Source organism: Arvicola amphibius, chromosome 6 (assembly GCF_903992535.2).
Source record: "Arvicola amphibius chromosome 6, mArvAmp1.2, whole genome shotgun sequence".
Taxonomy (NCBI): Eukaryota; Metazoa; Chordata; class Mammalia; order Rodentia; family Cricetidae; genus Arvicola; species Arvicola amphibius.
In genome coordinates, this window is record NC_052052.2 from 102,918,280 (window position 1) to 102,945,063 (window position 26,784).

The 26,784-nt window shown below is 39.0% G+C and overlaps 1 protein-coding gene across 4 annotated transcripts in view; it reads left to right on the forward strand.

Moving 5' to 3' along the window:
• Positions 1–26,784, forward strand: part of Usp6nl (USP6 N-terminal like) — a 131,530-nt gene that overhangs the window by 79,275 nt on the left and 25,471 nt on the right. For 3 of the 4 annotated variants that reach the window (XM_038333903.1, XM_038333902.1, XM_038333904.1), the window contains 4 exons: positions 4,048–4,087; positions 13,825–13,905; positions 19,120–19,227; positions 24,932–25,041. In XM_038333903.1, coding sequence (XP_038189831.1) covers positions 4,048–4,087; positions 13,825–13,905; positions 19,120–19,227; positions 24,932–25,041 — 339 coding nt within the window. The other variant, XM_038333905.1, reaches the window with a different exon arrangement.

Here is a 26,784-nt window from a genome sequence, read left to right on the forward strand (position 1 = left end):
AGATAGCAAAGGTCACCACATTTTTGAAAATGAGACTGATTGGTATTAGTTCTCATGATGTCACATTCATTCAAAAGAAACCCTTTTTTTGTTTTATGTTGGAGTCCCAAACCAGAAGCCTAAATGGAAATGATGAGGCAGAGGAGTGGATTCCAGTGTGACCTTAGGCTTTATCAGTTGGGTTTTTTTTTTTTTTTTTTTTTTTTTTGAGACAGGGTTTCTCTGCAGCTTTTTTAGAGCCTGGCCTGGAACTAGCTCTTGTAGACCAGGCTGGCCTCGAACTCACAGAGATCCACCTGCCTCTGCCTCCGGAGTGCTGGGATTAAAGGCGTGCGCCACCACCGCCCGGCATCAGTTGGTTTTTGTAACAGTGCCTACTCTCAGTAAAACACTTTTCCCAGAGTTTGCTGCAGGCACCTTTTATCACCTTGCCACAGTGGCTTTATCATACTGTTGGATAAAGTTTTTGCTGTAAGCATCCAGATGTTAACTTTCTTTCACACCTTAATTAAAGAGCACCTCTCCTATCTTAGCTATGTATAAGTCTTGATAGCTGCTGCAATTGAAATTAGATTTTAAATTAATTGTCAATACAATAAAAAGAACAACCTCCCAGCCTTCTCTGGATATTGCTCAGTTCATATCTAGATACAGCTTTAGAAACTTAAATTCTTTGTTATGATGAGTAAAGGAGTAAAAGTAGTTAACACAGTATAGATTGACTTGGTTTGATAACAGCATTCACAATATGTCCAGAAGCTATTGGCAAAACAGCCTGGGATGGGGGTTGCAGCTACAGAGTGGAAAAGTTGAGTTTGCTTAAGTGGTTGTAGAAGTTTAAATCAAAACTGGTTACCATAGCTCTGCTGGACAAAATGCTTGGCATTTGAACAATGGTAAATAATGCTTTTAGGTCACATGCTTTTAATAGGAGAAAGCAGTAAAAGGAAACTACCAAAAATAGAGGAGATCAAATTAACTCTAAGCATCAGATGCTCAACTATTTATTCAAATTTGTATATTTATAAAATGTAGTGGACTGCCTATCTGTTCCCTTGCTTATCAAGATTATCTGTTTTGATTAGAAAGGCTTGAGAACTCTTTTATCAGTTTTATATGTAAATTTTAACTAGATTGAATCTAAACTTAGATAAAATTTGCTTTAAAAACAGAATTGAACCCTAGTCAGTATATTCTGCTTAACTGATTTTAACTCTTAACGATTAGGTGTCCAAGTGAATGTTTATTTCACATTTACAGAAATATTCCCATGAATTGTTGAGAAATGACAGAGACATACTTAGTAATACCAAATTAAAACCTAATCCAGATGAAAAGCATGCCAGCTCGGGTTTTTTCTATCTTCTGGTTTCTGCTGTGTTCACTCACTATTTGGAGGGCTGCTCATCAGCAGTGTTCTGAGTAGTCCTCAGGTGTCTGCAGGCCATAGTCTCTAAAGCAGCACTTCTCCTCTAGTGGGTTGCTACCACCACAGGGGTCGAATAGCAGATAACCTGTTATTTACATTACAATTCATAACAGTAGCAAAATTACAGTTATGAAATTCCTATGAAATAATTTTTGTGTGTTGGGGTCACCACAACATGAGAAACTGTTTTAAAGGGTTGCAGCATTAGGAAGGTTGAGAACCACTGCTTAGAGCAGAGGATAGATAGTAGTCATGTGTTACCAAGAACCAGGTGCTAAGTGGTTTTGGATTTGTAGAGACCATGTGTCTTTGTCACCATGACTCAGCTCTGCTGCTGTAGTGTGAAAACAACCACAGTGTCTAAATGAGTAAGAATGACAGTGTGCCATTCAAACTTTATTTACTGAAATAGACAACAAACAAGATTTGACCTGTGGGTCATGGTTTGCTGACCTGAAGGAATACTCATCTATGTATTCCAAACTGTGTTCTTTCCTCTTTTCTACTTGATGGAGGTTTTGGTAGCAAGATAGAGATTATTGGAGCCAATGTGGTGGTACACGCCTTTAATCCCAACACTTAGAATGGAGAGGCAGACCAACCTGGTCTTACAAAGTGAGTTTCAGGTCAGTCAGGGCTACACAGAGAAATCTTGTCTTAAAAGGAAAAAAGAAAGGAAGGAAGGAAAGAAAAACGAAAGATACAGACTATTGACATAAAACGTGATTTTTAGTACCCATCTGTTTGGCATATTTACTGAATACCTTGACTATTCCAGCTCATGTTCTGGACAACACACAGGACTCCTAGTGAGGTGGCATTCTCTGTTCTCAGATGACTGTGAGCCTCAGTATATGTCACCACAGAGATTTGAGAGCAAAGTCTGTGAACACAACAGATTCCACATGGAAAGTTTTAGATATAAGATATGAGAACCCAATCTTGCTGTCATCCGCATGAGTACTGAAACCTGTATTTGATTTACTCAGTCCGTGCCCTTCTGATTTGTACACTCTGGCAATAGCTGAAGAAGATTTAAGTGTTCTGGATTATGTTGTATTGAATATTTCTGTGTTAGGCTAAGTGAATAAATGAAAATCTTGATTATTTATGAAAAATGGGATTTGGGTTTTCTCTCTAAATTCTTCTGTTTTGGCTTTTATACCACTTTTGTCTGTTTCATTGCTGTGGCTCAATGGTTCATCTAAGGACTCTTCAGAGAAGCAAAGAATGACATAGAAATGCTAGCTCTTGAATAATAACCTGTCATGTTTTCAAAATCATGCCACTTGATCTCAAGAGAAAACAGAAGCAAGAATATGCACATATTATTGCCAAAACATCCATACTATTGAGAAAGCTGCTGAAATCAACTTTGTTTATATGAAATAATTTATTTATTACTAACAGTTAATATGAGTCTCAGGATATTTTAATATTAGAGGTGATGGCATACATGAACCAGAGAAATGGTTTTCTTCTTTTTATATTAAAAAATACTGTTGAAGTTATAGCAGTAAAGCTTTATTTTACAGATTAAAAGTAGAAGTTTCCTTTTAATTCACAATTCCATTGGAAGCCAGCCAACTTTTCTCTTTTTTTGATAATGGTAATTAAACATAAGGCCCCACTCTTGCCAGAAATGTACCATATCTTACCACTGAATTACATCTTTAGCCTCCGTGTGTGTGTGTCTGTGTGTGTGTGTGTGTCTCTGTGTGTGTGTGTGTCTGTGTGTGTCTCTCTGTGTTTGTGCACGCACACACAGTTGCTAAGGATTAAACTCAGGTCCTCATGCTTGCATAGCAAGCACTACTACAAACTGAGCCATCTCTCCTGCTCCCGCAACCTTCATTTTATGATTTTACTTTGAGATGGGGGTCCCACTAAGTTGCCAAGGCAGGCTTTGCACTCATTGAAACTCAGGAAGTTGTTGAATTTGGTATTTTTCTTCTATGCACCCCCTTGATTAGCTGGGATTTCAGTCCTCTTCCTCCAGGCCTGGCTCCATATTTTTTTTCTTTATGCAAAATTTTAGGTAATAATTTATTTTAGGCAGTAGTTTGATCCAGGAGCGAAAGTGATAGTCTAGGGCACAAGATGGCAGACTGACCCGTGGGTTAGGGCCAAATCCAGTTTACCACTTGGTTTGTAGAAGTTCTGTAGAGCTTAGTGTCCCTGTTGTTTGTGAGCAGTGCCACACTAGAGTCCAGGGAGTTGTGAGAAAGAGTGTGTGACTGGCAAAGCCTAGAACATTTCCTGCTGACTGTGACAGGAGTTGCTGAGCACTGGTCTAGGGCAGAGTTCTCCAACAGAATTTTCTGCCATGACAGAAATATTCAATGTGCCTCTAGCTAGCAACGTGAGTTTGGTGTAGTCAGGCGGTAGCTTACTTCAAACTGCTCCCTGTAGGACAGAGACTACTGTGTTTGAAGATGAACAGTGTTATCATTATAGACCAGCATTATTTGTTGTTGAATTCGGTGGAATGGCAGGAAACATGAAACCTGTATCTCTTATAGTGACATATTACATATAATACATGCTGCCTGTAGGATACAATCAGTAAAAATGTGCTCTGATTTCAACCATTTCATGTATGTTGTTATTCTCTGCAGTGAGGAGGAGCTTCCATATCATAATGCAGCTGCAGACCGGGTAAGTGTGGCTCTTTGTTTATTTGTAGTTATTGATGAATTTCCTCTAGAGGAACAGAATCTGCTTTTGTGATATTTGAGTGCTGAATCATATGTAATTGGCATCGTTAGAATTTGACCATAGTTGTATTGCTCTTATGAAAGGAATTCAAATAAGGGTGAAATAAGTTTAGGAGAATTTATAAGATTCTCATCTTTCTTTAAAATTACGGCAAAAGGAGCTGGGTGGTGGTGGCGCATACCTTTAATCCCAACACTCGGGAGGCAGAGGCAGGAGGATCTCTGTGAGTTCAAGGTCAGTTTGGTCTACAAGAATTAGTTCCAGGACAGGCTCCAAAGTTGCAGAGAAACACTGTATGGAAAAAACAAAAACAAAACAAAAAACAAACAAAAAAAGTAAGGAAAAGGTCAGCAGTCTGAAATGCTCAGCCCCAGCTCAAGGCTCTACCTGTATGAAACACTTCTATGTGGCAGGAATTTCCATCCATCCATATTGTGTGGGGGGGAGTGGTGGAGGGTATTCAGTTTTTTTTCTCTCTCTCATTTTTGTTAATTCTTTGAAAAGTACACACAGTGTATTTTGATCACACCTTTCTCCCATCCTCTTTTCCTACCCATTCAACTCTGTGTCCTTTTTTTGTTTTTATTCTCATCAAGGACAGTTTGTGCTGCCCAGATATTCCTGAATGTGTGGCCTTCACTGGAGAGTGGTCAACCCGTAAAGAAAATTGACTCTCCCTCTCCCAACAGCTGTCAGCTTCCAACAGCTTCTGAACTAGGGGTGTGGCTTCTTCCTTACCTCCCTTCTCCAACTGAAATTTGTCTGGTTTGGGTCTGTGCAGATCTTATGCATGCTGTCACAACTACTGTGAGCTCATATGTACAACTGCCCTGCCGTGTCCAGAAAACAGTTTCCTTATAATATCCACTGTCTGTGACGCTTAGGCTCTTCTATCATAATATCTGAGCCTCAGAGGAGAGGGTGTGGTATAGATGTCCCATTTCAGACTGAGCATTTCACAATCCCTTATTCTCTACACCTGAACAGTTGTGAGTTTCTGGATTAATCACCATCCACTGTAAAAGAAGTTTCTCTGATGAGGCTTGGCAGTTATACTAATCTATGGGTATAACAATAAGTCATTAAGAGTAAGCATCCCGACTGATGAGTATGTACGCTCTGGATAATACAGCACCATTCTAGACTGTAGCTCCATAGGATGTAGCTGTCCATGAGATTTTATCAGCTCCCCTCAAGTAATGCATAGAACATTTCCCATCATCGGTTACCTTTTCACATTTAAGGACTAGACAAGTGACACAGTCACCCGTCAGCTTTTCTGTAAACATTGTTCACTCCTTAGCCAGGAGCTGGGGCTACTCCTGGGTATACCTGGGAAGTAGAGATTGGAAGTTTGAATTGCTCAGAATCAGTTTACTCCTCCGTTCTCTTCCAAAATGAACTGTAGAACGAAGTGAAGGTATTTTGTGTGTGTGTGTGTGTGTGTATTCTACTGGGGAAGGGGCTGAGCTTCAGACAATGCAGGTGAAATTAATTATAATTTGAAAAATATTTTAGGAAAATTTTCTGAGATCAAATTTTTTTGAAAATCAAGACTGTAGAAAACCCTTAAGATGTGAAGAATTGTTATTTGCATATATAAAGAACAGCTGTGAACACCTGCAGGTGAAAGGTTGTCAGACTCTCTGGCAGCATCGTAGCCTAGATGCTTTGACAGGGAACTTTCAGTGGCCACATCGCTGGGTGGTGGGTGTCTTGCCCTTGACTACATTCTGCTTACTATCCCAGGACCTAGGAAAGGACATTTTTTTGTTTCTTTGGTTTTTTTCTTTGTTTTTTTTTTTTTGTTTCTTTGTTTTTTTTTTTTTTTTTCCCTGCCTGTGAGAAGCCCTCTGTCCAGTGACTAGAGGAGAGCATTTGAGGCAAGATGGGAGGTGATTGATATGGGACTCAGGTCTTTAGTGCTGAAGTGACATGGAGGCTGCTGGTCAGGAAAGCAGTCTGTGTCGATCAAGAGTACATGAAAAGGAAGAGGCAGTGATGGTGACCATCTTGTGAGTTCTGCCTTATGGGAACTTTGTGTTAGACTCTACTAAGTGGCAGCATAAGGATTTGCTTCTGCCTTGCCCTGCTTTACTAATCATCTGGCCCACTGACACCACCACAGGACCTCCATCCGCCTCCATCTTCCCTCAGCTCCAATGCTGTTGTAACCATAACAGATAGTCTCTGTCTTATGATAGTTTTGCCCAAGGCTTGCTCCCTCCCTCCCTCCCTCCCTGTTGCTGGAGCTCCTTCCGCTCCTTCAGCCAATAGCCGCTGAGATACCAGCCCATTGGGGCGTGGTCTCTCTCTTTAAAAAAAAAAAAAAAAAAAAAAACGCGGCCATTTTCCTCCACTCGCTCCGCTTCTGGCGAAGCGAATCCCTTCCTGATTGTGCAGAGGGCTGTTGTCTGGGATGGTGCCAGAAGCCAGAGCGCAAGTGGAGGGTAGTGGAGGGAAGTGGCCGCATGTTTAAAGCGAGAGACCACGCCCCAATAGGATGTTATCTCAGCAGCTATTGGCTGAAGGAGTGGAAGGAGTTCCTGCAACACCTCCCTAGTGTCACAAAATCCATACTTTAGATTTTGAATTTTGATCTTTTCCTTGGCCTGTTGGGTCACAGATCTGCCCAGTAGACAAATGTCCCCATCACAGTGAATGTATGCTCTTCTCCCCGACTCCAACCCACAGTCTTCTGGGTTGTCTTTGACGAGATCTCCTCAGACCCCCGTCTCATCTCTCAACCAATGCTTTGAGCTTGGCCATCCAGGTGTACTCAGAATTTTTTGACTTCATCTTTACTTCTGCTACCCCGATCCACTGTAATTTTTCTTCTGGAGCTTCCTGTCTTCCTGCCTCAGCCCTTGCCCCTTTCTCTCACTGTTTTAGCTGTTCACACAAACAATTAGAAGGATCCTTCTAAAGTGAGTTAAAGTCATGCCACTTTCTGATCAGAATCTCCTAGTACCTCCCCTATTCGTCCACAATAAAGCTCAAGTGCTAAGAGTGATCCTCAGGGTGTTGCAGGACCTCACTCTTTGCCTTGTGCTAACTCCTTTCATTCAATTCCTGGCTCCCTAGTATCTCCTGAATGTGTGGGTGGGACAGTTTCCTCTCAAGGCTTTCCCACTGGCTTCTTCTTGTGGGGTATTTTCTTGTCCTCATAGTAGCTGCAAGGCTCAGCCTTTTTAGTTCCTTCAAGAATGTACTCTAATATCACTTATAGGATATGATTGTTCATAGTCATCTAACCTAAAATTGGGAACTTCTCCCTGATGTTAGTTATCTTCTTTATTTCTTTCTGTATTGTACATAACACAGTTTACATGTTAGATACTTTGAAGATCTTTTTCACTCATCAGTTTCTCCCACTAGGTTGTAATCTGTATGAGTCACATACTACCTTCTTTATAGCACTGAATATATTGACTTAAAAGCTGCTGGAGTTTGCAGATATTGTAGTGTCCTGTACTTGAAAGATCAGAGAAAAAATAATTAAAATTGTTTGTTTTTTAAACAAAGGCTAGGTTGTATTAATCTAGTAAAAACTTCTCTCTCCAGCTCCCTTCACTATTTGTAATTTTTTGGTTAAGAAACCTTAGAGTCTTTAATCCAGTAATTAGATAAGCCAAGAAAAGTTCTAGTAAAGAAGAAATGTAAGGCAAATTAGTGGAGGGTATGTGCTTAAAAAGTAAGCTTATTTAATTTTCTTATAAGACTGAGCTGTATAGTAAGATTCCTGCCCAATACAAGTATGTATATGATTACTTAATTAACTTCTTGCTTGAAGTTCTAATATAATAGGAAATTACTAAAAAGTAATCTGTGTATACCTTAATGATTTATTTAAAATTCCAAGCATGATGGGTAGCACATGCCTTTAATCTCAGCACTCAGGAGGCAGAGGCAGGTAGAACTCTATAGTTTGAGTCCTACCTAGCTTTCATAGAGAGTTCCTGGCCACCAGAAGTACACTGCGAAAATCCTCCCAATCATTTATTTAAAAAACATTAAGATGAGAGCATATTTGTATATTTACTTGTCAGTGGGGTAAGAGAATGTTTTGAGGTAGTTTCTTCCTTAGAGCCTTTTCACACATTACATGTGTTTATTTTATGGCCTTCTTTAATATTTTTGCATTTATTTGTTATGAATGCACTCATGAATGTATGCAAGCTTGCATATGTGTGTGTGTGCACATTTGTGTGTGTTATTCATAGCACACATGTGGAGGTTGGTTCTTTCCTTCCACCAGGTGGATACTGAGGTTTCAACTCAGGTTGTCAGGCTTGGCAGCAGGTGGCTCTGACTCTTCATGTTAAGTTATTTCACCAGGTCCCTCACTTTTAAGATATATAATATATAATATATAACACAATAATTATGCATATTAATGTAAGGATTTAATATATATTATATGGACTTCTTAGACACATGCAGAGTAGTCTAAGGTTAGAAACTAGCATTCTGTCTGCCTATATGTAGTGACCAAGCTCTACCATTGTTAGACAGGTAATAAAAATTTATCTGTACTTTTTTCATTGAGTTAGATCAAGACAATGGTTGGCTTGCTGAAGTTTACACACCATAAAGCATGCAGGTGAAACTGTGCTTCTTGGGACTTAGGAAGACTTGCTCTCTGTCTGTTTGAATAATCATGACTTCAGTTCTAGCTCTGCCCATGCATTATTTTATAGGAGACCGTTCTCCATTTAAAAGAGGGACAGTAATCCTTTATACGAGGATTAATGTAGTGATTGCAAAATTATTTGGGTTTCCTCAAAAAGGCACTTAAACAAATAAACTCATTATATTTACCCTGTAGAGAACAATATTAATAATGGATTTTATTATTTCCTTGAGCTTATTGATGTTTTTAATAAGGAGGAAAGGTTATATAAAAATATTAATTTTTATAGATAAAGCCATGGCATGTAGTGCAGTGTTCTTTATAATATATAAAATATGAGAGCCTTTTACTTTTAAATTTTTTATTTTATTTATTGTGTGTGTGCACGCATGCATATATGCATATGTTCCACTGTGGGCATGTTTCGGAGAGGACAACTTTCGGTGGTTTATTCTCTGCATCCACCATGTGAATCCTGCAGATTACGCTCAAGTTCTCAGGCTTTGTGGTGGGCAAGTGTTTTACCCCTGAACCATTTTGCCAGTCCCAACCTCTTATTTCTTCTAAAAAGTACGACTTCATTTTACATAGCGTCAAGTCTTAATGATTAGTGATCATACTTTTCAGTGGCAAGGCTTCCTGTACTTCTTATCCTCTTCTGACCTCTGCTGGTGAGATCTAAGCATGGGTGACTCTCAGCAACTTTACTTACATGCCCTTATTGTATGACATGCAGTAAAACCCCCAATTTTGTACTAGTCTCATTGTTACTTTATATGTAACACCTCATATGTCTGAGCTTCTCCCCATATGTAAGCAGTTCCTCCAGTGGACAGTTGTTCCAGACCTGCAGCTCAGTTCTCAGCGGACTGCTCCCTTGTTAATGCAGACTGAGAGCCCAGATGACTTTAACCTGTGGTGTACAGATCAGAGGTATACATGACCTGATGCTTGCATTTGCTAGAGCAGCTCATAGAACTTAAATGCTGTGCTTACTAGACCCATTTATAAAGGAAGGAAGGAAGGAAGGAAGGAAGGAAGGAAGGAAGGAAGGAAGGAAGGAAGGAAGGAAAGAAAAAAGAGAAAGAAAGAAAGCTTGAGAACCTACTGAGAATGCCAGGTGATCACCAGCCCGGAAACTGTCTAAACCCCATACCTGAAGGATATTAATGGAGTCTTTATGACATAACCATAGTCAGTGTGTGAGACCTGAATTCAATCTTCAGCCTTCCCCCCCACCCCCCCCCCAAAAAAAACACGTGTGCCCATACACCACCATTTGGGAGACAATTAGAAATTTTAGTGTATAGGCTATGCGATGATAATGATTGAATTTGAAATTTTTTGGATATAAGAATTGTACAATGATTAGGATAAAATGTTTTTTGTTTTAAATGGCTGCATCCTTGGAAATATTTAGATATAATGTATTCATATCTGTGATTTTTTTTAGTGTATTTGCCACACTCCCAAAAGAGATAAAGTTTGGCAAAAGATTAATACTTGTTAGATTTTCATGAACTACATAGAACATATGATATGTTTTTTTTTAATTTTCATGTAGGTTTGAAGTATTTCAAAATAAAAATAAGAAAAGTAATGTGTTTAAAGTCAAAAGTAAGCCCACAGAATCCATACTGTCTGAGCTTCTCACACACACCAGCAGTTCTGATTTTCGTCACACTGTGGAAACCATCTGAGGACGTGTGGAATGACACTTTCTATCATTGTGCTACATGCGGGTATTATAAATTCTTCAGGTTGTTTCTGTATTACGTGGTGAAGTCATCCTCTTTCCTACTCTACTTGGGAACCACAGGACGGTAGTAATTATTTCACGTTGCAGCCTATGTCCTGCTTTATGAAACTATTTAATATGTTGTTTTAAACTCTCTTTTACAACTGTTGTTTTAGGTAATGAAATTAAAAGATAAACATATGCTTTGGTCTCTGTGGTCAAGGAGTTAATGCTATAATAATAAACAACAACAACAATAATAATTGATTTGAGCACTTAGTGCTAGAGTACGTGTATTGAGTACAACAATAATTGTAATGGTTCTCATTCTGTAGAACAGAGAACCAAAGTAAAGAAGGATCAAGTGATTTGTCCCAAGGGAAACCAATAGGAAGAGGCAGAACTCTGACTCAGCTGGGCCTTGGTCCATGCCACTAAATGCTGAGGGAATAGTTGAATTAGCTTACCTTGAACATGAAGGCATTTGGGAGAGGCCCCAGATTGTGAACATTTGAACTGAATCTTGAGAAGTTACAGAAGATACTGCCAGTGAATGTTGTATTAGTTACTTTTCTCATTGCTTTGACAAAATATCTGACAAAAGCTTGCTTTGGAAAGGCTTCTGTTAAGGAAAGGCTTGCTTTGGCAGTTCGAGGTGCAAGGCTTATTTTGAGGTGCAGTTCATCATGGCAGGGAAATCATGGCGGTAGAAGTGTGAACATCTGTCTGGTCACATGGCAGTCACAGGAAAACAGATGAGTTCTGGGGCTCAGATACTTTCTACTTTTTTAGTCAGGTTCAGACCCCAACCAGCCTCAGTTAACTCAGTTTAGAAACTCCCTTCCAGTTATCATCAGAGCTTTGTCTCCGGTGTGGCTGCACATCTGTCAAGTTGACAGGTGGTGAGGAAAAGCACCACTAGCAGACAAATAGCAGAACTTGGTCAGAGAGGCTTGTTGTGTGTGGGAATAACCAGCAGTCCAGGACAACAGGTTTGAGTTGAGAGTGGCTGTTAGAATCTCAGGTAGAAGTCCTGACACAGCTGTTGTAGTGTACTTTCATTTTGGTGTAAATGAATCTGTGGATTACTGATGCTCTGTAGCCTGATTTTCTAGGGCACTTAAGTTCACAATTTTCATATGTGGTTTCAGTTACTCTTCAAAACAATTATTAGAACAATCAGCTTCAGTATATTTGGTGAGAAAGTAGGTTTTAGCCATGAATTACTGATTGGAGTGGAGAGGGAGACTGCGTTCAAGTCTGGGGTAGTGAAATGATAGTATTGCAGAGTTAGCACTTAAGCCTAACTGATATTTTAAGTTTAAACTCCTACACTAGGAGATTATCCAAGTTTTAAATTTTTTATCTGTATAGAAGAAAGCATGTTTAATGGTTCTTCAAATTATATATATATCTGTTCTGCAGGATGCAAGACATTTAAACTAATAGATGGCCAACATTAATATGCAAAAGTGTATCTAAATAAAGAAGAATGGCTACTTCCTAAAGTGGTATATTGGTAATTCATAGAAATAAAAGTGAAAGTTAGCAAGAGATGTTTGGATCCCATAGGGCTGCTTGGGCTAAGTGTGTGTCATGCTCTTGTGCTGACGTGGATTATTTGGGTGTTTTCCTGTTGGTAGAGAAGGAGGTTATGCTATAAGAAGTCAAAGGAGGAAATGGAGAATAACAAAAACACAGCAAATGGCTGCTTAACCAGTCTCTGGTTCTTCACAGTTTGGCCTTCTCTAAAGTCAGATTTAGCAAAACATTAATTAGATTTCAGTGCCCCACTGAGTTTTAAAATTAAACATATTTCTAGAACTATCTGCATCATTTTATCACTAATATAATAAAAATTGTGTTTAGCCTTTTGAAAAATGGGAATTAATGTTCTTTTGCTTACAAGTGATCATCTTTTATTATAAAAACTTTAAAGAGTTAGAAAGTAATTATAGAGTTTTATGAATATACCTAAAGGTAAATTCTCTAAAATCATTCTCATTGGTGAGGATCTGTTCTTAAATTCAGGATTTTCCTTGGGGATTTATGTTTTTAGATCTAAAATTATTGGTTGTGGGTGTGTGCCATCTGCCAGTGTACTGCCTGCCTGTTTGGGGCTGGATTGAAGCCGGTCAGTAAGGAGCCACAGTTTTCATTCAGGAAGCATGATTGCCTGTGTTAGAAAGAATTCAGGATGGCAGCTGAAGACAGAAGAGAGGCGACGGCAAAACACAAGGAAAGCCCACCTGCCTGCTCGCTCTCTCTGCCCTTGCTAGATTTGTCCCTTAAGCTCTTGTATCTGCTTCCTCAGTGGCAGACCTGCCTCATGAGGCTAAAGGGAACATGCATCCTTGGAGTGTAAGATGAAGCTGCAGAATTGTTGCCTTTCTTGGGTGGTTATTTCTTTTCATTGCTTTTTATCATGCATTTAGGCCTCAGTACTTAGGGGAAAAGTATGTTTTCCTCTGAAAACCTAAGAAGTTAAACCGTGTTAACCTGCCTCAGTGCTCAGCTCTGATGCAGATCTCAGTCTTAATATACGACATACAAGACTCTTAATTCACCTTGTTTCCTTTTTCAACTCTTTGAAACTTCTGTCAGCTCCATGGGGTGCTGAATGATAGCAGAATCACACGTATCCCATGCCACACCAGATAAATTCCATAATAATCTTTCAGCTCCTCGTGTAGAGTCTTTGACTGCTTTTCCATGTGACCTTGGTACTAGCCTATTTCATGTCAGAGTCCCTACCACAGTGTTGTATCTCTTTTGTCAGCACATGAGGAGTCTCGGGTTATAACGCTGGCTCATTTTTGTATATTATTTCTCTAGCATGAAGCTTGTTACATATTAATCACACAGTAACTAAATTAAATTCTTTTAAAAAGCAGACTTAGTCATCAAAAATATTAATGTGCTAGAATTGAGTAAAATTAGATAAAAGAGAATTGAAGCTTGTAGTTGTTTTTCTGTTGCTTTGCAAAATAACTTCAAATTTTCCTTTTAAAAAACTTTTGTAGTCTACGTTGGACTTCTCTGACTGTCTTTACAGCATTAGAAATGACAAAGTCCTTTCACTGTCTCCTCACTGACAGCGAGCACTGTGTGAGGTCCCTGCTGTCAGCCTTTGGCTGCTGTTGATACTGGCCTCACATTAGCCCTCTTAGAAGCAAGTTAGGCAGGGCATTTGCTCTCTGGAATAATGTAACTTCAAAAAGCATTTTCTTTGGTTTTGTTATCTGGTGATTTATTAGTAAAGAAGTGTCAAACAAACAATAACACTGTATTTGAATTTTATTTTAGCAAAAGCAACTGGAAATTGAAAGAACTACCAAATGGCTGAAAATGCTGAAAGGATGGGAAAAATACAAGAATACCGAGAAGGTAATTTAAAATAATGTTATTTCCATATGAAGCTATTGAAATTCATTGTGGATTTTCACAGTAAGAGTTTTCCTTCAATTATTCCAATGTTTACATTCACATTCATTTTTGAAATTCTAGTTTAATGAAGCAGAATGCCTTATCTTAAAAATCTTCACGCTGGAAATCGAGTCCTCAGGTCAGAGTGTTTCTAGCAGTCAGAGCAGTGCTGGGCGTCCAGAGGTCTAGTGTAGCTGGGTTTAACTGTGTCTTCTGTGCCCCGGTTTCTTCTGCTTCCACTCTGGCTTCCCTTTGGGGTCAGAATCCTTGCTGTCATTCCAGGCTTCACATCCATATCACATTGCTGAAAAAAGAATGCCCTCTGAACACTCTTCCTGGAAGCAGGAGCCATCTTCTCTCCAGAAGCTTCCAGAAACCCTTGTGCTGCTCTGCCCTGAGTCCATGCTAAGTTTTAAACCAAGTAGAGGGGTATGAGAGGGCAACCAACAAAAACTAAAACTCAGGTTTCTTAAGTTCCTTAAGATCACTCCCAGTCCTGCTGAGAAGGCTCAGAGGTAAAGGTGCTGTGCAAGCCTGGTGGACCAGAGTTTGAGCCCCAAGCCCATATAAATCCAGTTGTCCTCGGATGGCCATATGAGTGCAGCGGGAGCATGCTTTCCAAAGTTTAATGTTATCAGTTGCAACACGGTGCCAACAGTTTTCCTTCAAGTTAGAGCTTTTGTGTATTTATTGTGAGAAAATGCTTGCCAAATACAGCCACAAACCCGAAGAGCCCTAGAACTGTGGGTGGTTAGTTGTTCTTTCAAGTATAATGGCATTCTGTGAGATGAAACATTTGGTGCAAATTGTAATTCAGACATCTTGAGAAGCACTTTTTCTGAGGTAGCCATCGTATTTGAGTGGTACCAGCTCCAGAAGGACTTCTGATTTCATCGGTCAGCATATCACTGCAACCTGTGCCCACGAGTTTAAGAGGTAATTCAATTGGTGCTTTCTGTGTTGTATCAGGAACATTCCTACGTAAAACTGACCTTGTAAAAAAAATGAGTAAAAAGTACAGTAATTCCAAATTGTACTGCCGTTGCCTTGCTTTGTACCCTGTGGTAGTAGCTTTATTGCCATCCCTTTCTGCCGTCAGTGCAAAAGTCATAGTGAAATGGAAAGAGACAGTGTGTTCCTATTTTGAAAATGATTTTGGTCTCATGCTTGCAGACCCCTGATATCTCACCTTCAGTTCATCCACAGTGTGATAGTGCTCATTTTAAAGGGATGCTTGTCTGATGGACCAACACAGGAAAACTAGCACGACCTAGCCTATAGACAACACCCAGTAAACACCTGTGTAAAGCTTTTAAAGGGTGGGAAGCATCCTATACCAGAACAAAACTAAGCTAACTTTTAGAACTTGTGGGGTTTTTCCCCTTCTATTTCCTTAGTCTTTAAATTTTTAAATTCCACTTATTTAGTGTCTGTGTATGTGGGTCCATGTGTGTTACAATGTGCAAATGGAGGTTAGAGGACAATGGTCAAGAGTCAGGTTTCTTCTAATGTATGTGGTCTCTGGGTTTTGAAATTAGGTTTTCAGGCTGGACTACAGCACCTTTACCTGCTGAGCCATTGCACTGGCCCACATTTCTTTATACCTTCCCATGAAATCAGTCTTTCCCAAATATACACTTAAAATACAAATTATTGTGTGTGAGCATAACAAGAATTGTGAAGAGCATCAGTTACTTGTGTTTTAAGTGATGTAGGAGCAGCCCTGAGGCTAAGATAAAGCTTAGTGGAATAGTTTCTGTTTAAATTCTTATACTAACTGTATGACTGTCTTATACTAACTGTATGACTTTGGGGAAGATATTTAATTTTTTCACAGCAAGGTTACCTTGACGTGGGGCAACAGTAATGCCTACTTTTCGAGCTGTGGTGAGGATTAAATAACCTACCTTAGTACAGCATAGGAAGTGCTGCTTGTTAGCCCAGGAAAGGCTGTTTTGTAGTGTTGGGGGAAAGAGCTAAGCAAAGTCAAGTAAGGTGTCTTCTATTATAGGACTCTTCAGCCGTTACTGTGACTTGCCATTGTAGGAAACTTATTCACTGAGGAGATCTCTTGGTTATGGGATATCTCACAGAGCTAAGATCTTCGTTTTTTTTCTTTGTGAGCACCACAAATACCCTTATTTTAAAGTTAAATTCTTACTATTCTATTTTACACCAAAGTGAGTTAATTTTGTGTTGGTGAGTCTTTGTTTTAACGTTGAGTTTAGAACTCAAGATAATTTTAAAAGGAATCACTTCAAAGTGGGAAATTAGGTACAGTTTCTGTGCTCTTTTTTTAATAGCACACCCCCTCAGATCAGCTTGCAGCTGACAGCTCCTTTTCCTCAGTGGAAAGATTGCTCAAGCCATGATGACAGGATAAGTTTCGAAGCATCGCACCTACACTTTGGTTTCACATTCAGTGTAATAAAGTATTTGTAGGGTTATGCGGCTTTATTCTTCCCTAGTCTGCATGTGTCTGTTGAAGTAAGGAGTCTGTAAAGATGAGCACTTCTGCTAGGCTGTTACTCTGACAGCTACTCCAGCTAATGCAGTTCCCATTAAGAGGGATTTTAGCAGAACTATTTCTTTGATGTATAATTTTAAAGCACTCTCCCATAACTGTAGTGGTAGAGTCATTTGATGATATATACGGTCCAATTTGGTGTGAAACAGAATGTGCCTTCTAAAAGAATTACCACCTTCAATTCATACCTTGTTTTAAATTACACTGATGTAAAAAGGTAACATTTATTTTTGTTTCTTCCAAAGGGAGGGAGGAATGTTTTCTCTTCACAGTCCCTGCTTACATAGTAATCATGCAGAAAGGTTCTAAAAATGTCTTGAGATGCACACATAGCTCTAGTGTAGAATATTTGGAATTTTAGAGCTGAGCTTTCTTGAAGGTCATGACGGCTGTGTTCCCGCAGTAATGGCCTGCCTGCCGCAACAGGGGGCTTTGTTTCCTTTCAGCTGTGAGGTGTATGCTTACATCACAGGCATCACAGGGTTGTCATAGAAAATAGATAGGAATGCTGCGCTAACTGGAAGATCAGCTGGTAGAAACTACACTACAGACTTGTCGATAAACTATGCTTTGATGTAATGCCTAATGTTTTATAAAATTGCTAAACCTTCTATCATAATTGACAAGATGGAAGGAAAAATGTGTAAACATAGCAAGTCAGTTATGTAAGTGGTCAAGCATGGTCACCGCTCAGCATCTGAGCGGGTTGTTCTAGGACCCTTGTGGTTCTAGAGTCCACAGATGCACTGGTCTTTCATATCGAATGGCACAGTGTTTGTAAGTAGCCAGTGGCTAGCGTCTGTCATCTCCAGGCCAAGTGTATATGTGTGAATATTTACTAGACAGCACTAACATGAAAGAAGTTTGAGACATTTGTAAAACAGTTTTTAAACAATTTTGACTTATGATTAAAACTAGAGATATAGAACCATGAGTCTGGAGGGCCAAGTATATGTGAAAATCATTAAGTGTAATTAAAAGTTCTTATTTTAGAACATCCTCATTACTTTTCTGTTATATGTTTAATGTGCATATTTGGTTGGATGCCAGAGATATCACTTTTATATTTTAAGTTCAATTATCATTGTTTCAGTGTTGTCTACTCTTAAGTTTTAAAACATTTTTTGTCACTTGTCCATAAAGTTTAATAACACTAGCTTGACAAAACCCATGTATTGTGGTCACGAAAGGATGATCTTTGTTCTTAAGAAATATAAACTCCATAATTGTATGTCTGCTTACATGTGTGTGTTGTACGCTTATGGAAAAGGGCCCATGATTACAATCACAGTTTCGGGGAGGTACAGATAAGTGCATCCCTGGAGCTTGCTGGTCCATCAGTCTGGTCTACTTGGCAAGTACCAGACCACTAGAGACCCAGTGTCAAGAGATGGAGGTAAACAGTACCTGAAGAATTAAGAGGAACTCCTATGTTATTATTTGGCCTGCACATGCACATGCACATGCATAATATGTGTGTCTGCACACATGTACCCATGCAGCTTCTCAAACGAAAGCACGGGTGCGCGCCTGCACACACACCCTTCCAGCTTATGTGTCTAAGTTGTGAATAAAACAAAAGAATTTAATGCTTAGACTTGGGTTTCATCTCTTAGATACATCATTATGTATATGCAAGTGATGTAAAGTCTAAAGAAATAAGTAAAATCTCAAACCCTCCTTAAAGGTTCCTGTCATAATTTATTAATAATTTCTTCTTTTGGACATTAATTTTTAAATTTCGAAGTGTTATTATATATCACATTGTAATGACCTTAATAGATTTGTATATTGTTTTGAATGGACTTGAATCACATAATTATAAGATAAGGAAGTCTGTTGGGTCTTAAGATCCTTAGAGTAATTGCAATGTATATTTCAAGAACCTAAGATGATAATGATTACTTAGATGCCTAATGTTTTTGAAAAGCAAATTGTGGGCTGGGGAAGTAGCTTAGTAGTTGAGAGCACTTGCTACAATGTGCAAGGCCCTGGGCTTGATTCCCTACATAGCTGGCAAAGGAGTAAAGAGGGGTCTTTGTCTTTCTTTGATGGAAATTTGCCAACTATTATGTATGATCAGATACGCTTATAAGAAAAGGGACAAACGGTGAGGTGGGCAGTTGAGCTAACTGGGGTCTGAGATGGCACACCATGTATTCTACAGGGAGATAGTGTTAGGAAAGAGTTTATACGATGCTGTCTGCACTCATGAGGATGCTTTCGGCACAGGACCACTTCTTACTATTTGGATCACCTTCTAGCAGTGTGGGGAAGGGATGGTGTATAGTAAAGAAATGTGTAAACAAGATGAGTCCCCGAAGAGCATTGGCTCTGCTCATATAACTCTAAGGGACACTTCTGTGATAGTCAAGTATTCTGATTTACCAAGTGTTCTTGACGTTTCTTTTTTTCCTATTTTCTTTTGGTAGTTTTTTTTTTCCTTCCGTGATTATGTTTCCCTTTTAAGATATAAAAAAATAAATAAAAGTGACAGAACCTAATTGTATTGGCTTATTAAAATTTATAAATTAATAGTCATGAATATCTGGAAAAGAAAACCTGAGATAGTCAATAGACCAATGGAAGGAACTATCTGAACTTTTGTCAGTTTGTAACCTTCTCCAGTTTCCTTCTCTTGTAATCAGTTTCATCGACGAATTTACAAAGGAATTCCACTCCAGCTCCGAGGCGAAGTCTGGGCTCTTCTTCTTGAGATCCCTAAAATGAAAGAAGAAACAAAAGACCTTTATAGTGTGAGTAGCTAAATTAACTATGAGTTTGAAGTAGTTAAAGTGCAAAATCATTTCTCTTTGATTTTAAGGTGATAGGGTATTCTCCGATCACCTGAAATTGTATTGAGATTTCATTGCTTACTGGTTTTTTTGTTGTTGTTTGTTTGGGCTTTTTTGTTTTTGTTTTTTTTTGTTGTTGTTGTTGTTGTTAGTGCCAGTTTACTCAAATTTTAGATCAAGTGTTGTCTGTATCAACCAGTATTGATAGACACTGACAGTGATCCATTAGTGCTAGGGCACATTTATAAGGAAAATTGACTTACGTTTGTTCTATTAATAAGGAGATTTACATTATGTTTAGAATTTATGGGGAAAGTAAAAGCAGAATCCCATTTTTCTAACAGTGCCTGCGTATGATTGTTCAGTAAGGCTGAGTGAGGGAAAGTTTGTTCGCAAGACTATCTAGTGTCTTCATTTTCTTATTTATGCTCTAAAAAGTTAAAGTTGACTGAGTGATAAATTTTTCCTTAAATTGCACACTGATTAAATATACTTCCTTATCATTAAATCATACTCTTTCTAAACCTAAGTTTATATTAACCTTTGAAAAGAATAAGAACTTTACATCTAAGATTCTTAGATTCATAGGTTTTAAAGTATGTTCTATTGAAAATGTATTTAAATAGAATGAATTACAACAGAACAAATGGGGAAAAAAGAAAAATCAATTTAAACCCAGGCAGTTCTAAAAGACACCTTAGTGTCCTTTGGTATTTTTCTTCCCTATGTGCGAACTCAGATGAAAGCTTGCCAAATGAAATATAATGAGCAGTAGTTAAAGAGTTAATAGTTTTATGAGAGTACAGGGCTTCACACAGGCAGTGAATTTTGTGTTTCAGGGTATTAGAGTTTGCCATTACTTTAGACTACTGATAAGATTATTATTAGCATCAAGTTTTTAGAGCCCATCTTCAAAGTGATGTTTACCTGAGAGAGCACACATACAGTTTAACTCTGGCACTTAGAACAGTGTGCCCAGCATACAGCACGTGCTCAGTAAATACCTGGTTAATAAATGAACACAGAACATAGCCAGACCACACAGTACTTTTGTCTGCATACTGTATTCATTTCCAGGGCTGCGGGTCACCAAAGACAGCAGTCTTTCCTGTCACAGTTATGGAGGATACAGTTCAGAAGTTAGTGCTGCTTCAGGGAAGACTCTTTCCTGGCCTTCTGCCAACCTCTGCTGGCTGCCCGCAATTGTTCATGTTCCTTGGCTCTAGCTCTGTAGCTCCTTCTCTGCCGCCTGTGTCACATGTCACGTGTCTCCTCCCTGATAAGGTTGCCAGCCATTGGATTTCAGTTTTGTTGTTATGCGCATGCTCTCTTCTGAGCTTAATGGTGATTTCCAATCTCTGCTTCCCAATAAGGCCACATGCACTGGTTCGGGGTAAACACGAGGGGACACTCTTCAACCTAATATATTTTTTTTTCTATATAGTCATTCCAAGACTAGTTCACGTAAGAGAGTGGTTTAGTAACCCAGTAACAACAAAACAAATGAGTGTTAAGGCTCCCAAGCTAATTGTTTAGTTTGATACCTTCAGAAATTACAATTATTACTTAATTCCCCTAATGATATCATTTAATCATGCCTTCTTTTCCTGACCCTTCTTTCCTTGTCCCTCTACAAAAGTGACTTACGTTTCTGTCTGCACTATGCTATGAAGTGATTCTTCCTTTTTTAATCTACCAAGGTGTTGTGTTCTGAGATGGAGCCTGGCATATTGTATACATTCAGGCCTTTAGCTTCATCTGCATACGTCTGTTCCTCTTGTTGGAGCAGAGCTCTGCATGGTGTTACATAGCACACAGAGGTAAACGAGTGCAGTGTGTGGAGCTGGCACTTCCTGTGAGGACACCAGACTGTACAGATATTTGCATTCTAGATAGTGCATGACATTTAGACAGCCAAATACAAGCATTAACTGAGCTGAAATCCACGGAGTCTCAGTGGACTAGAAGACTTGAGCGGGGAGAAAAAGTGGGTTGAGTTTTCAAGGTGCTTTAGAATGCCCTTTCTGATTCCTTTTCTCCAGCTGGGATCTGGTTGGTTTTAGTTTGAAGCTTCGTATTATTGTATTTTGGAAATATCTTTCCTACTTCACCTTGTGGAGCATTGACCTCGTTAGGATACTTTATGGACATTATTTGCGTGCTGTACAGGGATTGTCTTACTTAAGTCTTGCCATTACAGCACGAGGCAGGTTTTACTACTATTTTCTGTATCATTATCATTTCATTTAACAGACCAGGACTGAGCTTAGCAAGGTTTTGTAACTTCTCACCCAGGGTGAGCAAAGAACCCAGTCTGTTCTGGCTCCAAAGCAGTGTTTCCCCTTTTCATTTAATTATATCACCTTTGTGTCTGCCTTGAATTTAGAAACATACCTTAAAGTGGCAGAAGGCCCATGCACCATGGTTCTAAAACTCCACAGCATGAGCCTAGTTCAGGCTTCTGGGAGGAACCCCACAGAGACACTGCTGGCCTTTCATCTCACTGCTGCCCTGTCAGCCTCTGTCTGCAGTATAGGCTCAGTAGGTCTCTTCCTTTTAGTGAAAGCATTTCTCCATGTTATCACTGTGGTACTTGTGAATATGGATGTCCCTGTTGGGTAGCTGTAGAGTCTGCTCACCTGCTTGTTGGTGGGGGGTGGGGAGGGGTGCTGTGTTTGTTTCACTGTCTATAAATCCTTGGAACAAGGATAACATTTCTGCCCAGTGCACTTTTACCTGCTTCCTTGCCTTTGCTTCTGTCTTAATGTCTTTGCTGTGATTTTCATGTCTTTGAAAAAAGCCAGTATTATAGATATGTTTGGGTCTTTTTTTTCCTTCAGCTAAATTTTATTTTAAGACTTTTTTTCCATGTCTTTCTTCCTATGTTTTGACATCTCAGCGCTTACAAGGAGGCCCTTAGAACAAGTGAAGCCTCTATATTTGACTGTTTCCTTAACAATAAAAGATATTTAAAAACCAAATATATACAGGTTACCATTTGTATTGCTTCAAAACTCTGGAACATACTGTGGTTATTCTTCATGTTTTCTTTTGGGTATATTGTATTGCTGAGGATGAAACAAGCCTCTCATAGACTAGAAAAATGTTATCTCACTGGGTCATACTCCCCAGGCCACTCTCCTGTTTTAAAAAGCTGCAGAAGGTCACACCTCAAAACACAGTTAAAATACTTAACATATATACACATAAATGTCAAGCCCATGTATATTCTAGACATAACCGCATGGCTTTTACTCCACTTTCCTTTTAACTTAGGGGCTAAAGTTATGTTTTATATGTATTTATTGGAATTGATTTAGACTCAATTGTATTACCAGTATATGATAAATAACTCCATATGAATGTGTGTCTATGGATAATGATTTATACTTAAACATAGGTAAATACAAATAGTTGCAAATTTTAATCATATTTCTGGTTAAACACTGGTAATGAAAGCAGTCATAATTTAGATCCCTTTCCCCAGAAATGCCACCAAATTGACAGCAGAGTTTTTTAAAAAGGCAGACCTATAAGGAATAAGAAAATGAAGAAATCATGTCTGCCACAGTTTGGACCGCAGAGTGCAGAGAGTGCAGACAGGCAGGCAGAGTAAACAAAACAAATCTGAGGAATCTAAGTCCTGTGCTGGCAGTAGGAATCTGGAGAAGCCACATGGTTTATGTCTTTAATCTCTAGAGGACTTGGTTAATTACCATCTGCAGGTACCTTAGGACATAAAGGTGAAGCTGAACACTGAAGTGGCTGAAAGTCTGTGGGTTAAGCAGTCTGGAGAGAGTCCCCAAGTGAAGCAGCTGCTGTCCTAGCTGTGCAGGGGAGTATAATACCCCAATTTTGGTACGGTTAGCTTTTCCTCAAGAATACCAACAGTTAGATGCCAGTCAGGAGCTGGAGAGAGATTCCCTGGGATATGTGACCAGTGCAAGAAAATAGACACAAAGACCTAGGGTTCTAGGGGCTGCCCTACAACTGGCTTGTTACATCCCCACTCTACAGTGACATCACTGCCCACTATCGTGAAGCTTCATCTGGGCACACAGCTTTGTTTAATGCCTTATTTTCAAGTAGAAACAGATAACACAAATATTAGTAGTCATTTGAGGAAAAGGACTTAAATTGGAGACAAATAAAAACAAGTGGAAAAATGCACTTGCAAGAAACAGATCATGGAATAAGAAGAAAACCTAAAAGATTGTTGTTAGTATCTTCAGAGAAATGAAATCAACATTGCACCCACAAAACAGTATAGGAAGCTATAAAAAGGAGCATTCTGTAATAACAAAGACCTTAAGAATATAAAAAAAGTAATGAAAAACTTAATCGAAAATATTGAAAATTTTCAGAAATTAAAATTTAAAGGCACAGATACTAATAGAGAAAAAAGAAAATGAGCTTAATTAGAAGATCCCACACTGTAATAACCAAGCTCCTGAAAGAAAATGGAATCATGTCAGGGGAGGAAGAGGAAATTGACATAGGAATCCAGAATTATTAAAGACAGCTTTGCAGAGATGAGAGATGTATGAGTTTGTAAGATTGAAAGTGCCCAAATCTGTGGATGAAAATAGATCCAAAACAAGTAAAGAAGTGGACAACTTGTAAACAGAGTGCCCCACCAGCTCCAGAGAAAAGAGCTCACCTGGAAAACGAGGCCTTCTAGGGGCAGCACAGGCGGCCAGGAGATGGTAAAGACTGCCTCTTGAGCAAGACTACTGATTTAGAATTCTCAAGCAGCTTTCACCATCATTTGAGAGAGTAAGTTACCAGATATTTAAGATTTCCAAACCTTTGTACTTCTGTGGTGCCCATTCACAGTAGCTATTGGAGAATGCAGTCCATAAACCAAGACCCAAGAATCGGGGACTCAAGCTCAGAGCAAACCTACGGAAGCCCTAAGACCAGATGCAGTAGCCTTGAGGACAGTCCACCTCAGCAGAAACGTGACTGGCTGCTTTGGGAGAAAGTTTAAGAAGTTGGCCACTAGGCCTGCCTCAGTAGTGCATGTCTTTAATCCCAGCACTTGGGAGACGGTGGCTACAGGTAACTAGTCTCTGTGAGTTCAAGGCCAACCTTGTCTATGTAGTGAGTTCCAGGCTAGCTAAGGCTATGCAGTGAGGCCCTGTCTCAAACAAACAAACAAACAAACAAACGATGCAAAGAAAAGAAACTGGATATTCTGTGAATTCTACAGAGTGCTTCAAATTGGTGTTGAATTTCCTGCAAGAATATAGAAAGTGAAGCAAATTGAGAAGCAATAATTCATTCTAAGCAAAGAAAATCCTGAGCCAGAGGAAAAAATTCCTTGAAGAGTGCACCACTCAGCCATGTCAGTCCTACAAACCTTAGACGTTCCCTGGTCTAACTCTGATACCATGGAAGGGAATTGCTGTGAGCAGAGAAGATGGGGGCATGGAAGGAAGAAAACGTTTTCTTTGTGTGTCTTTTTATATTTCCTAGATCATTCTTTAAGCCATGGGAATTATTTCCCTAGCCCTACCCTCTGCCAATACATGCATGCATGGATGCATGCACACATACATATATACATACAGTTTTTAATTAGGATCATTTTGCTATTTATCATAGACTTGCAGCAAGTGATTTTCATGAAAATATATTTTCTTCTCCTCTTTTTCTTCTTCAGAAATTAAAACACAGAGCACGAGGTTGTTCACCTGACATCAGACAAATAGACCTTGACGTGAACCGCACATTTAGGAACCATATTATGTTTAGAGACAGATACGGCGTTAAGTAAGTAAAGTTTAATATTATAAAATGTGAATAGCATGTGCAAATGGTCTTTATTGGAGCCTTTGAGATGAACTGTACTTTTAGGATGTCTTGTTTGTACTATAATTTTTATTTCGATCCTAAAAGTTTTTGTAGATCATTTAATTCCATGTTGAGTGAAACTGGGGTCTGACTTAATTTACCATTTTAAAACAGTGGCATAGTACATGCTGTAAAATTGGTAAGGAATTATTTTATGATTTAAAAATTCTTAAAAATATTTTGTAAGTACTAGGGAGGCTGAGGCAGGAGGATTGCAAGTTTGAGGTCATTTATAGATGTGAGAGCATGTATTTATTTGAAAATTGTTGGTAATAAGTTTATCTCTCGAACTGCGACCTCATGAATAAATGGAACTTGAAAGAAGAAAATGAATTAAATGAGAAGTTAATGTATGGAGTACAACAGAGCATTTGTCCTTACTGCAGTGGCCATCACTGTGTCAGTGTAGTAATGAAAAGACACTATTGTGCCGGCCTATGTATCGTTTAGAATCCAGTCAGCAACGCAGAAACTGTAGGTGTGATCTGTGTTAAGATCTGCTTGACCAGGAAGGGCAGGCTGGAAAGTTCAGTCTGTGTAGATTGCCTTGGATAATTTTCCTGACTCAAATTTAACAACGGATTTAATCACATCTGTAAAACTCTAGGTCAGTACTTAAATAATAAGGGAATTGCAGCCTAACTATTATAGCTGACCATTGCAGCTTGTCCTTGTGAATGTGGTGCTCACACGCATCCCTTTAAACCATTCTGATTCCACGTGAGGCTATAACAAAATCATACGTCTGTCTAGTATGATGCAACTATTTTATTTACAGCTGAAAACACATTAACCCTTTGTCCACAAGTGGATTTCAAGTCCTTTGCTGGTAGTCATGCTTAAATAGTATATAGTATAACTGTATAATAGTATAACTGTAGTATAGAGTTACCTATTAGTACTTCTAATATAAGATAGTGAGAGAAAGAAAATACTAATATATAGGCATTCACACCAAAATATAAGGGAAAAGTGCTAGTAATTACTACAGTTATCCCTGTGACTGGCCATGTGTCATGGTGTTTATAAATACATTTTTCCATTGCCTATCCCTCAGCAAGTACCTCAGCTGTGTTATAGGACTTAGGGCTTCAGTCCTGAAAAATCTGAACCATTATCAGTCTCTTTAAATAATGTTGCTATAGTTTTCCATAGTTTTCTTTACACATATACTCTTTGCATGTACTTAGTACGTACATGCTAAGAAATTCCCCAAATAGTCTCCTTTATTCCAGGTGTGATTTCTTTGTGTCCTTTAGGTAGTAGCATCAACCTCTCTCATAGGGATCAAGCCATCCTGACTAATGTAGTCATCTCTTTTGCCTGTTGAACCCAAAAATGACATAAGAAACCCAAAGCAGTTGTGTGGCAGTTTCACTTCCAACTTGATGGAAGCGTTGTGTCTCCCTCTAGGTTCATTCCTCTATACAGTAGGGTCTCACTGTATAGCCCTGGATGGAGGGCTTAGAACTTGTGATCCTCCTGCCTTAGCCCCTGGGTGCTGGTGTTACAGATGTTCACTACCAGGCCAGTTCTGTTAGAAGTAAGAGTAAATCAGCAAAGATTGAAGTGGCACAGACTCTAGCAGTGAGTTGTCAGGAATGTAGTGGGTGCAGCTCCCTACCTTCACTCTGATGGGTAATCTAGTCTTAGGATGGGACT